Source organism: Vanessa cardui, chromosome 9, assembly GCF_905220365.1.
Source record: "Vanessa cardui chromosome 9, ilVanCard2.1, whole genome shotgun sequence".
NCBI lineage: Eukaryota > Metazoa > Arthropoda > Insecta > Lepidoptera > Nymphalidae > Vanessa > Vanessa cardui.
The window spans coordinates 1,083,894-1,098,567 of NC_061131.1; the positions used below are offsets into that span (position 1 = coordinate 1,083,894).

Sequence of the window (14,674 nt, forward strand, 5' to 3'; positions counted from 1 at the left end):
TTAACAAGTTTATTTTGTATTGGGGGCTGAAGGGTCAATTAAATTATAGTCTCGTTAATTTGAGGTGATTGGATCTTTACTTAGTAACGTTTCATTCTAATATTTGATTGATGTCATACCGGCCGTTGGCGGCAGCACAGTGTATCAAGTCGTCTCCGTAAAATAAAAGCTTTTAAAATAATTCCCGAAGTACTATATTAGTGAATTAACTACAGTTTTGATTTAAATTAGTCAATATCAAAGGACAATCGTTATCTACCGATAAATCCAAGGTGGTCAGTGGTCAAGCTTAAGGACTAAAACTAATGATTTTTTTTGTAATGTAGTGTGTAATGACTTCGATATTATAATTCTGACTGAAACATGGTTGAACAGTAGCATCTTCGATTCGGAACTATTTGACCATCGCTACGTGGTGTATAGAAGGGATCGAGAGACTTCTGGTTTTCATCCTAAAAAGAATGGCGGAGGCGTTCTTATTGCAATATCCACAAATATTGATTCTAAACGTCTTCAAACATGCGAGTCGAAATGTGAGGATTTATGGGTATCGCTTGGCGTGACGAATAAAAACGGTACAAATGTGCCTCTGCTTATTTGCGCTGTATATCTTCCTCCTCCGCTTCAAAAGCATGTTCTTGACGAATTCATTGACAGCTCGAATCGTGTGTTTGATATTTATAATTCCAATAACATCTTAATTGCTGGCGACTTTAATCTGGGGAATATTACTTGGAATCTCTCTCTGGGGAATATTTCTCTCAACTCTATTTCTTATAACAACACTAGTATAATGAACAATAAATTGATTGATTTTATTTCGCTAAATTCACTTTGTCAATATAATGGTGTACTTAATAATTATAACAAATGCTTGGATTTAATCCTTTGCAATACTCAAGTTACTGAATTAATAGCTAGCGCCTCGCCACTTTCGATAACAGACTCGCATCATCCTCCTTTGCAAATGTTGTTGCCATTTAGAACATCTAAAAACTTATCCTACAATACTGACGCACGGTTCTGTTTCATTAAAGCAGACTTTGATAGTATAATTAATGAACTCAACAACATTTGCTGAGATGATACTTTGTGTGGCTATAATTCAGTCGACGGCATGATTTCTGCTTTTTATAATATCTTGCATGGTATCATTTCTAAATACGTACCTAAATATAAAAATAAAAACAGCAAATATCCAATTTGGTACTCTTACACTCTAAAAAACTCATTGAAAGAGAAGTATAAATTTAGGATGAAACTGCGCGCTTATAACAATAATCCTTTAGACCAATTAACTTTTACGCTATTAAAAAAGAGATGTGCAATTTTAGTGTCGTCTAGTTATAAAGAATATAGAACACGCCTGGAGTCTCTTTTACGATCTAATCCAAATTTTTTCTGGTCTTTTTATAAAAAGAAAAAAAGTAGTAATAGTATGTATCCGGCTCAAATGACTTTGAATGATGATACTGCTTCCAATGGCCCTGATATTTGCAACTTATTTGTGAGACACTTCAAATCGGTTTTCTGCGACGAAGATGCCCACTCACACGACTCGCCTAATTGTCGAATGAGGCGACAAAACGGTTAATAACGTTTGTAACAAATATGTCACTCCAATTATGGTACTCAATGTTATAAAAAGAATGGATCATTATTTGTTAAAAAATGCGCATCTGTATTAGCATATCCTCTTTCCATCATTTTTAACAAATCTTTATCTACAGGAACTTTTCCGTCAGCCTGGAAGAAATCTTTAATTGTTCCACTATTAAAAAATGGAAATGCTGAATTAATCTGCAATTATAGACCGATTTCTATTCTCGTTACATTTGCAAAAATTTTTGAGAAAGTAGTATATCCTGTCTTAGAATGGCATTTCAAACAGGTAATTACCCCATTTCAGCACGGTTTTTTCAGTCGTAGATCGACGTCGACAAATTTAATATCTTTTACCGACCTTGTTACCACTGCAGTTGATTCACGCCAGCTTGTTGATGTCATCTACACTGATTTTAGCAAAGCATTCGATAAGGTCCCCCATACTATATTACTCAAAAAGTTATCCGAATATGGTATCCTCGGTCGTTTGCTTGACTGGTTCAAATCCTACCTTGACAATAGGGAATCCGTAATAGTAGTTAATGGATATGAATCTAAACCATTTAACACACTTTCTGGAGTACCACAAGGGTCTCATTTAGGTCCTATATTATTTAACATATTCATTAACGACATATGCGACTGTTTCTGTAACTCTAATTATTTCTTATTTGCTGACGATCTTAAATTTCTTCGTATCATCTCCTCCTCCACTCCAATGCGATTTAAATCGATTAAGTAACTGGTGTGACAAAAATGGAATGAGTCTCAATGTTAGCAAGTGTCATCTGGTCAGTTTCAGCAGATTGAAATCCATTCCACAAAGATCATATATACTTAAAAATGTCTGTTTACGAGAATTGACTGAGATTCGTGATCTAGGCATCATTATTGACAAAAAATTACGTTTTCACACTCATATTGATTCCATTTGTTCAAAAGGATTTAAAAGTCTTGGTTTCATTTTACGCAATTGTACTGATCTGAAAAATCCTTCGACTTTGATCACATTGTACAACGCTTTTGTCCGTAGTGGTCTTGAGTATGGCAGTGTAGTCTGGAACCCGCACTACGATGTTTACGTCAAAAGGTTGGAAAGCATTCAAAAACGTTTCTTATGGCATCTCTGCTTTAAATTCGGCTTAGCAAAAAAACTCCCTAATTACAAAGATCGAATAGCCTTTTTCAAAATGAACACCCTTGCCGATCGAAGACGCTTACTGGACAACATGTTTATCTATAAACTAATTAACGGCACTTTGGATTGTCCAGACTTATTATCGCGGATACATATTTCTGCACCTTCCAAGTCATTACGCACTAGCAAACGCACGATTTTTTCAGAGCATATGTCTCAATCTAATTTGGGTCATTACTCCCCTCTCGATAGAATTATGAGAGCCTATAACTCAATAAGCGGAGACAAAGATTTAGATATTTTCGGTAATATAAAAAATTTTAAAAATAAAATATTAATTGTAAATACTCAAAATTGTTTAGTTTAGATAGTTTACTTATGTTATCTTTATTTTAATTTATTGTTGTTATGTAAATAGTCTTTAATTAGCTTTTTTTACCTTCTATTTGTTGCCGCTTAACTTTAATTTTGTGCATGCTGTTATCACCTATAAGTAAGATACCACTAGTCTTATTTTTTTATTCATGTATTTGGAATTTTTTTAGTGTGTATTTTGTTGGTGATCTAATAAATAAATAAAATAAAAATATTTCAAACAGGTTCTATTTTGTTTTTTTTTTAAATATATAATCGGAGTTTTATAGTTTAGTTAACAGTTTGAGGACGAACGAAGCCTACCACATATGTACATACCGATGCATGTTGATGTTGATATATTTTGTGATATCGCATAATATGTTGATTTAAGCGGAGATAAATTTTTAGGCAAACATTTTTTTCGAAACCAACGGATACACTGAAAGATTTGTAAATCGAAATAAAATCAACGGCCTATTTTTTTAAAGGGGTTTTTTTAAAAAAGCAAAGAAACTGTTAAACTAGTTCATTTTCAGTCTTGACTTATCGATCGATATATAAACACGACAATTTCAACGTTTTACGTTGATAAATAGTACTTTTTATTCTTGCTATTTAAATATACGATTTTTTGAAGAAAATAACTTTTTTGACTAAGTGATTTAGCAGTCAACGTGTGAAAAATATGTGGATCATGTGTTACCACTACAGTATCACAGAACGAGTGAAAAAATACATATAGTACGACACAACTTAGATGTAGCATCGGCAAATTCAATAAAACCGATTACAGCCGATTTACACAACCAACAGAAATAACTACCTATCGCACCATTCGACGCTATTAGTCGCTATAGATTCTCGCGTCAGTTCAACCCGAGAAAGCAAGTACATGTAAATCGACGTGTCAAATCGAATATATTAGGTCATATGATATTACAAGTTATTACGTTTGGGTGAAGATCATATTCACATAAGAAATAAATATTGATAATTAGGGATAGCGAACTTAATTCGGATGTGATTTACGAATTTTGCCGATGCTACATCTAAGTTGTGTCGTACTATACATGGTGTTCATTAAATTATAATGTTTTTTTTTTATTTGAGGATGGGTACAATGCTCACTATATCTATGGTAAATTATCAAAACTAAAGTCACCTGTTCCGTTCCAATTTGCACAGGCTTTTCGTATATTATCCAGGTGACACACTCGGTGTAGGGGGGCGTTGTCAGAGAACCCTTGTACGTCACGTAGCTCCCTGATGTTACGTCTTCTCTGTTCATCCAGGCTAATGATTCTGTGGAATTGAAAAGTTGACAGTTAAACTTACATTCAATCAACTTATCACAAACAATATCACTATACACTCTCCAATGTAGAAGTCGACGTTTCTTTTTTTTCCACGTGATGGAAAGTGGAAGGGGGATGGCACGCCGAGTGCGCCCAGGTCCACCGGGCTTACCCACTAAAAAAACCCAGCGGTACCCTCTCCGTCTTTCGGCGAGCGCCGCGAAGATCATGGTTTAAAATCAGGGTAAGTTTTACTAATTACAAGCGTCAATAGTGCAATGGTTTACAGGCCGCTTAGCGATGTAAAAGTCGCTCCATCCTTGAGGTATTGTCGTCATACCTAACGCAAGTGATAAGCCTAAAATGAAGGGTAAATAGGAATATAAGTAATTTAGTAATTAATTTGGGATAACGTTAGTATTTTTTTTTAAATAATAATAATTTATATTCTTATAATGGACATCGTTTTCGACGGCGCCTATTTATGTTGGGTGTATATTGTACCTACACATATTATAAATGCTTTGGACTTTTTGGTGTCTTACATATATATTGCAGAATATTATGTATAACAATTTGAAATATCTGTTCATGTATTAGTAATTAAAGACACAATAGGAATAAACTAGACAACAAAATAAAGAAATTATCATAGAAGTTTTATTATTCCTTATATGATAAGATAAGCATTTTTTTTCCAAACCATCCGTTATAGAATTTTATAAATATTTCAATATAAATGCAATTAGACACTTCAAAATGAAATAAACATTTTGTATGTATATCAACTGAAGCACGCTTGATAAAATGATGTATCACATTTGCCGAAGGTATCCTTATTAATCAAGGGAAATTTATATGACTAAGAGCAAATTTGTCTATTCCAATTAAATTTACGGTAAATAATTGGGTATATGTATCAGTATCAAGCCAGTTTAGGGTGTACTTTCACTGGCTTGACTATCTCCGTGGTTGAGTAGCGTTTACACCGGTTTTCATGGGTACGCCACTCCGACGTCCCTGGTTTGATTCCTAACCGAGTCGATGTAGATTATCATTAGTTTTCTATGTTGTCTTGGGTCTGGGTATTTGTGGTACCATTGTTACTTCTGATTTTCCACAACACGAGTGCTTTAGCTACTTACATTGGAATCAGAGTAATGAATGTGATGTTGTCTAATATTTATTTACTTTTAAACATTGTTATCACTACATAGTGTAAACCTAAATCGTTTCCGTCTGTCTGCTTCTTAGGCTTAGATCTTTAAAACTACACAACGTATTTCCATGAGGTATTTTACTACGATACGACTTATTTTCGAAGCGATTAAGCATTGCGCCTTTAACATAGACCAAAACGGTTCTTTATAGCATATATTTGAAAATGATATTTTTGAAATACCCTGAAACAACTGCCTTTCACGCACACTAAGGTATTTTGTAAGCACTCACACTAATGCACTTTGATAATAATTTAACTCGAAGGGGACCTTTCATTTACTCTTTTTGTATGTTAATTGTTTCTTTTGTTGTGAAAAATCTATAGACGCGCCTTAATTAATACCGATTAATTTGCTGAGAAGTCAAACAGCAAAGCTCTGTACTCCCTGTGTGTGTTGTGCCTTATTATTTTTTGTTATCTCTACTAAAACTCAAAGTCACGTGACTCAATCGCACCTTAAGAAATTGTACCTCATGCTGCAACTGTACCAATTAAAAAAAATATTGTAATTGTCGGTCATTGTAGTGTCATCTCCTTCGCTCACTAATTGCTTCTCATTCGCATTTATTCAATTATAACAAAAAAAAAACATGTTTTTTTTAATTCGTATTTAATGCAAAGTCTTTGTTAGTTTTATGATTGGTATTTAATAGTTAAAATAACTATTTTTAAGAGTGAATTTGCAACACACAAGAGATATTACAATATTATTATTAGTAACATTATTTTATAAAATTATAAATGTTTTGTATTTGTTGGTATGACATTTTATAAATTAAAATATATATTACACAATATTATATATAAAATCTACTCCAAAACAAGCTGCATTTTCTGGTAAATCTAAGATTTTTTGTATTAATTTATAAGTATTATAGGAATCAACTAGACAAAAAATAAACAAATTATCATAGAAGTTATATTATTCCTTATATGATATGATAAGCGTTATTTTTTTAATCAATCCATTATATAACTTTACAGATATTACAATTTAATGCAATTAGATCAGTAATTTCGTTAACATACAGATAAAATCTATTTCATTATGAAAAGATATCATGAAATAACAACTACTAATTATACTTACATTTGAAAAATATTAACGTCACTCTAATTCAATTGTTTTTGATCTGTAAATTTCTAAGATATTTTGGTAAAATTTCAAGGTCAAATTTGAAAAAAAGACTTGTCACGTGACATTTTAAATTATACTTCATTCTTTAAAACTTAAGGTTCATTTTCCAATAAAGTTTTGGACGATTAATACTTTCTCAATATCTATACTTATAATAAATCTGTAGAGAGGCCATTTCTGTACATGAAATTTATTTAAAAAAAAACTATCAAGGGATGATAAGGGATCGCTACTGGTGCCAAAAATGCAATCAGTAAAATTTTTGTCTGTCTGTCTTTCTGTCTGTCTGTCTGTCTGTCTGTATATTCGTTATAGAAACAAAAACTACTCGACGGATTTTAACGAAATTTGGCACAATTATTCTTCCTACTCCTGGGCAGGTTATACTATACTTTTCATTACGCTACGATCAATAGGAGTAGAGCAGTGAAGGGAAATATTGGGAAAACGGGAGAAGTTACTCCATTTTTTAAGCTTCCGTCGCGTGTGCAGCCTTAATGGTTAAAGCTACATAGAAATCATGTACGACACAAATGTTCTTAAATTATTATATAAAAATAAATTCCTCGACAGCATATGTCTATCTTTCATAGTTGACTCACAATAACACGTGAAACTTACGGAAGCTTAGCAATTCGGCGCTTTCTGACTATATTTGTCTACTCTTACGTTTACAATACTCTCACTCATCCCTAATTACAAAAGTTCACATTATTACCTATTCAATAAAAAAAAGAATCATGTAAATCGGTGTAGAAACACCAAAGTTATACATGAAATACGCTATAAGTCATCGCGCGTGAATACAGAATCATGCCATAAGGATTATTTTTGTGTATCGGTTGCCGCGTTCGACGCGCTACGCCGCGGGAGGTATAAAAAGGCGGCGGGTCCGCGCGCGAGCTTCATACAATATTTGGCTGTTGATGCGAATAGACGTTCAGAGTGTTCGACCTTATTGACAGACAATAATTGTTATTTACCGACCGTGCTTTTCAGCGCGACTTTTAGTCTAAGCATATTATTAGTTAAAATTTTATTTCTTTATAAGTGAAGTAGTAGTAGGTTCGCATTTTAGTTATTGTGGTAGTGTTTAATTATATTAATAGTTTATTTTCGTAATTATCATATAATAATAATTATTACTATATAAGTATATCATATAATTATTACTATATATGTAAGTAGTGTTTAATTATATACCATATTTAGTTATTATATAATATTAATAGGTTTCGTAAGTGTAAGGTAGCTTTGGTTACTGTTGATTGAAAATACACAATGCCACCTAAAAAAAGACCATCTTTATCTCGAAATTCGAGAGATGCTAAGAGGATGAGAAATGCGCGTTCTCAAGAATCGGCAGAGGAAAGAGCACATCGGTTAAACTCTATGAGAGTTAGTGCCTCAACTTCTCGAGCCAATGAAAGCTCTTCAGAGAGCGATTAGCAGCTGACAGAGAGAGACGAGCTACATCAAGGGCGTCTCAAAGCTTTTCTCAACGAGAGCCGAGGCTTACCATTGACCGAGAACAACATGTGTTATCCCGAGCAGCTGAAACTGCTTCACAGCGAGAATTGCGTCTCACAGCTGACCGCGAACGACAAACTTTATCTCGCGAGTCTGAAATATTTACTGAAAGGGAATTACGTCTCACAGCTGACCGCGAACGGCATGCATTATCTCGCGAGTCAGAAACCTTCACTGAGAGGGAATTGCGTCTCACAGCTGACCGCGAACGGCATGCATTATCTCGCGAGTCAGAAACCTTCACTGAGAGGGAATTGCGTCTCACAGCTGACCGCGAACGTCATATATTGTCTCGCGAGTCAGAAACCTTCACTGAGAGGGAATTGCGTCTCACAGCTGACCGCGAACGTCATATATTGTCTCGCGAGTCAGAAACCTCCACTGAGAGGGAATTGCGTCTCACAGCTGACCGCGAACGTCATATTTTATCTCGAGAATCTGAAACTTTTACTCAATATGAAGACCGTTTGACAAATGATAGGGTGCACCACAATATTATTAGATCTCTCGAAGATGAACATGAGCATGAACAACGACTAGAGTCGGTACGCGAACATTACAATTCTTTGAGACAAGAACGATTAATAAGTTTGTCTAATGAAAGATTAAGAATCGAAAATATTCGGTCTTACTGCAGACAGATTTCGACATAGTCTTAATAACTTAGATGTATACATAGAAGACCAACCTAGAAATACGGTGGCATGGTCCGACAAATATAAAAGTGGGTTTGCTTATAACCTCACAATTGATTACAAATCATCTTCTGTAATAGGCGATATGAACGTGGTATGTTCTTTTTGTAATGCTTCAAAGTGGAGTAAGGAGTCGGCTGGTTTCTGTTGTTCTGGAGGCAAAATAAATTTGCCTTCATTCGAAGACCCACCGGAACCTTTGAAATCACTACTTTTGGGGGAACATGTGCAATCGAAACAGTTTTTAGACAACATTCGCACTTATAATAGTGCATTTCAGATGACATCCTTTGGTGCGCAACAAATCTCCGAAGGTCCTTTCATGCCTACTTTTAAGATACAAGGTCAAGTTTACCATTTGATAGGATCTCTTTTGCCTGAAGACCAACCTAAGTTTCTTCAAATATATTTTGTATCCGACTACGACGAACAGTCGAATATAAGAAATCAATATTTCTCGAATTTAAATGCTGAACTCATTTCACAACTTCAGAACATGTTGCATCAGGTTAATTCGTATGTATGCAGTTTTAAATCGGCATTAGAAGCTCTTCCTGGAGATCATGATAACAATTATAAAATTGTTATAAATGCCGATAGGCGTCCAACGCAGGAGCACCCTGGGCGTTACAATGCTCCATCCAGGAATGAAGTTGCTGTGGTATTGGTCGACCAGGAATGTGATAGGCGTGATATCGTTATCCGTTCTAGAGACAATCGTTTGCAACGTATTTACGAAACCCACAGAGCTTACGACAGTTTGCAATATCCTTTGATATATTGTCGAGGGGAAGATGGTTATAATTTTGCTTTATACCAAACTGATCCGCGTACAGGCGCACCTATTTATAATAAAAAGATTTCATGCCTTCAATTTTACTGTTACCACTTGCAAGTAAGACGGAATAGGTTTGTATACTTGCAACGTTTTCGTGGCTTATTCAATCAGTTTATTGTAGACATGTACGCAAAAATTGAAACCGAAAGATTAGTTTACATACGATCTAATCAAAGGCAGCTGCGCGCTGAAGAATACGTGCACCTTCGCGACGCCATGCAGCAAGATAATGATACGGTGAATATGGGCCGTTTAGTTATTTTGCCCTCTTCTTTTACTGGTGGTCCACGCTACATGCACGAACGTACTCAAGATGCTTTTTGTTACGTGAGAAAATATGGACGTCCCGACTTATTTATTACTGTAACTACCAATCCTAAGTGGGATGAAATCACTCGGGAGCTTCTTGAGGGTCAAGCACCGCATGACCGTCATGATATCATCGCAAGAGTTTTTCATTTAAAATTAAAATCAATGATAGATCTACTTACCAAAGATAACATTTTTGGAGAAGTATTATGTTACATGTATAGTGTTGAATGGCAAAAACGCGGCTTACCCCACGCACATATCCTGGTTTGGTTAAAAGATAAGGTTCGACCTAATGATGTAGACAGTTTAATCAGTGCTGAAATTCCAAGTCCGATTGCAGATCCTGAGTTATACGACATTGTTAAATCTCATATGATACATGGTCCATGTGGTGTATTTAACGGAAATTCTCCTTGCATGCAAGACGGTCGTTGCACTAAAAGATATCCAAAAGCCTTAGTGGATGAAACTGTAACAGGACATGATGGATACCCATTATATCGTCGCCGTTCAAGAGATACTGGTGGTTTCACTGTTGAAAAGCGAGTATCTGGACAACAGGTTATTTTAGACAATAGGTGGGTCGTTCCGTATTCTCCTGTGTTGTCCAGAGCATTTCAAGCTCACATAAATGTTGAAATGTGTAATAGTGTAGAGTCAATAAAATATATTTGTAAGTACATTAATAAGGGCAGTGACCAAGCTACATTTGCTTTGAGAAATGAACATGATGAAGTTACAAGATATCAGTCAGGCAGATATATAAGTTCTTCAGAAGCTGTGTGGCGGATCTTAAGTTTCAACATTCATGAAAGATTTCCACCTGTGACTCATCTGGATGTTCATCTTGAAGGTGGTCAACGTATATATTTCAACGCCGAAAATGTCACAGAACGGTTAGAGAACCCTAGACAAACAACTTTATTAGCATTCTTTCGACTTTGCCAAACTGATGATTTTGCAAAATCTCTTTTATATGAGGAAGTTCCATCGTATTATACCTACGATAAGCAACGAGGTGTCTTTAATCGAAGACGCCGTGGCAGGCCTGTAGATGGTGAGTCAGGTATTTTCAAAGAACATGTTCTTGGCAGAGTATACGCCGTTCATCCTAACAACGCTGAGTGTTTCTATTTGCGATTATTATTAGATACTGTGCGAGGACCAACCTCATTTATAGATTTGAGAAAAGTAGACGATGTTGTTTTTCCCACTTATCATGCAGCTTGCCAAGCGCGTCATTTGCTAGAAAATGATCAGCATTGGGATGACGCTTTAGCAGAATCCTGTGTTAGTGATAATCCAAGACGGTTACGTAATTTATTTGTAACATTACTCACATTTTGTAATTTGTCAGATGCTGTACAATTATGGGAAAAATATAAAAACCAATTTTCAGAAGACTTTCTTAGAAATATATCTAACAACGATGAAGGCACAACTAATGATAATTTCCGTGATCTTGCCATAAATCAGTGCTTATTAGCTCTTCAGGATGAGTTAACAGCAGTTGGCGGTAAATCACTATGTGAATATGGTTTGCCAACACCAACCTCAGTCGGAGAAGTAACTAATGGGGAATATTCCGCAGAGATTAGCTACAACTTAATGGAACTGCTGACAACATTAGAAAACGGTATCCCAATAATGACTGCAGAACAACGTTCAGTTTATGATCGCGTGTGCAGAAGTGTCCAAAATAATTTGGGAACAATATGGTTTTTAGATGCACCTGGAGGAACTGGAAAGACCTTTTTGACTAAATTAATATTGGCTTATGTTCGAAATCAACGTAAAATAGCTCTTGCCGTAGCTTCATCCGGGATAGCTGCAACATTGCTACCAGGAGGTAAAACGGCTCACACAATGTTCAAAATACCAATTGATTTAGATTGCACGGAAAGTCCAACCTGTAGTATTTCAAGAAATAGTGACAAAGCTAAGGTATTACGCGAGTGTAATTTAATCATATGGAATGAATGTACGATGGCCCATCGAAAAGCAGTAGAAGCAGTAGATAGAACTTTAAGGGATATAAGACAAAATGATCGACCAATGGGCGGTATCACGGTTTTATTTTGTGGTGATTTCCGACAAACCTTACCGGTAATACCACGGGGAACCCGAGCTGATGAGGTTAGGGCTTGCCTGAAAAGCTCTTATTTGTGGCGTGATATACAGTCGGTGCATTTGACTATAAACATGCGAGTGAGAACTGGAGATAACCCGGATGATAGTCAATTTTCTGATACATTATTAAAGATTGGTGAAGGTACCTATCCACAACTACACCAAGGAAAACTTATTCTGACGCCTGAATTATGTTGTATAGTGCAATCTCAATCACATCTTATATCGTCAGTTTACGGTGACGTAACAAATATATTGAATAGGGACAATTCTTGGCTATGCGAAAGATCTATTTTAACTCCTCGCAATGATCAGGCAACTGAGATTAATAACAAAATACTGTCGAACATACAGGGGGAAAGCAAAGTTTATAGATCAATAAATAGAATGGTCGATGAACAAGAAACTATTAATTACCCGATAGAATTTTTAAATTCTTTAAATATGCCCGGACTTCCTTCTCACGAAATTTGTTTAAAAATTGGCATTCCGATTATTCTACTCCGAAATTTAAGACCACCAAAACTTTGCAATGGAACTCGACTAAAAGTAACCCAGTTGCAACAAAATATAATCGAGGCTCAAATTTTAACAGGTTGCGGTGCAGGAGAAACCGTCTTTATTCCCAGAATACCCTTAATACCAAATAATTTTCCATTCCAATTTAAAAGGACGCAATTCCCAGTTTCGGTGTGTTATGCAATGACAATTAATAAGGCTCAAGGGCAGACTTTTCATGTTGCCGGAGTAGATCTCGGTGTCAGTTGTTTCTCTCATGGTCAGTTATACGTTGCTCTTTCCCGTGTTAGCAGTTCTAGAAATCTTTATGTTCACGTGCCGGACGGGTCAACTTTCAATATAGTTTACCCGGAAGCTTTGCGCTAAAGTATTTTGGTTCTATAGGTACTTAAGCCCCATGTGAACGTGATGAAAATAATATTACCAATACATTTTAATTTAATAACACACAAGGAGTTACACGTTGACGAAGTCACAGGCACAGCTATCTATACTTTTCTGTCGGAAGTCACTATTCCACGCGGACGAAGTCGCGGGCAAAAGCTAGTATATAATATTTGTGTAACATTTTTCATATTTCGAAAAATATTATTTCAGGACGATATATAAGTAGTATGATAAAACTAACAGAGTGAAAATGTCCCACTTCTGGGCAAAGCCGTGGCTTATTTCATTAAGTTGTTCTGATACGGATTATTAGGTACACCAGTGGCAACATTGTGAAACAAAAATGCAAAAAGTTTTCCAGCAGTGCCGAGGTCAAGATAAAGAATATATGACAACTAGCAAAAATTAATTAAACAAAAACTTTGGGATGTGTGGGTTAATAATATCATATATACATTACACTTTATAACAGAAGAGAGATAGATTACCCAGTGGTTAGAGCGCGTACATAATAACCAATAATTACTGGTACAAACCCAGGTAAGCACAATTGAATTTTCGCGCTCAGCGGTAAAGGAAAACATCGTGAGGAAACCTACATGTGTCTAATTTCAACGTAATTCGGCCACATATGAATCCCAACACGAATTGGAGCAGCGTGGTGGAATATGCTTCTAAGCTTCTCTTCAAAGGGACTAGAAGTGGGAAATTTACAGGCTGTCGCAACATACATTACACAAAAACACACACAGCCACTAGACTTGTTGTCTAAATAAAATAAATCACTCAAACCTGCTGAGACTACGACGCTATTTTCGGGCTTCCTAATTTGTTCCAATCCTTCTACAAACATGTCAAAACTTGGATTTGGCGCGTCAGCTGCCTCCAATAAATAACCAACTACGGCTAATCCGTCCGCGTGTTCCACTGCTGCTTCTAAAGATTCGTATTTACTGTTGTAATGGACCAAGTGGCACTCTGCTGCATAACTGAAAAACGAAAATGCTTCTTTTGGAACCAAGATCTTTTACGTGAGGTCTGTTAGTCTTTTTTCATTCTTCTATGAATAGGAGAGTGAATTGCCAAAAGTTGTCAGGTAAGAAAAACATCATCCTTTTGCGGCCTTTCGCTCGCTTTCTCTGTCTTTTTATTTTTAAACCATTTTTTATTATTATTTTAATTCAGGCGTGATTTTTAATAACAATTTTATTTCTTATAGTGTATTACTAAATGTTCTGCATTTATTTAATTATCTCTTTTATTTAAAACATAAAATAATACATATAGTGGAAGCAATTTCGACCCAGCTATGTGTCCTACGACACTTCTTGTTTTTTTTTTCTCATTTATTTTAGGTTTGATGAAGTATTGGAACGCAATTGTTTTTGCCATTCAATTTGAGGTCTGTCAGGTGATTTTAACTTAATAGAAATAAAGTTTTTATGGGCAAATATAACTTAAACTTAAAACTAACCACTCATTTGCTAATAAGAATTTCAAATTTAAAT

The 14,674-nt window shown here is 35.4% G+C and overlaps 1 protein-coding gene across 1 annotated transcript in view; it reads right to left on the reverse strand.

Moving 5' to 3' along the window:
* LOC124532613 (carbonic anhydrase 1) overlaps positions 1-14,674 on the reverse strand; it is a 29,460-nt gene that overhangs the window by 5,803 nt on the left and 8,983 nt on the right. Inside the window, exons 4-5 of the mRNA XM_047107598.1 lie at positions 13,959-14,155; positions 4,263-4,402 (exon numbers count right to left, since the gene is read on the reverse strand). Coding sequence (XP_046963554.1) covers positions 4,263-4,402; positions 13,959-14,155 — 337 coding nt within the window. The remainder of the gene's footprint in view (positions 1-4,262; positions 4,403-13,958; positions 14,156-14,674) is intronic.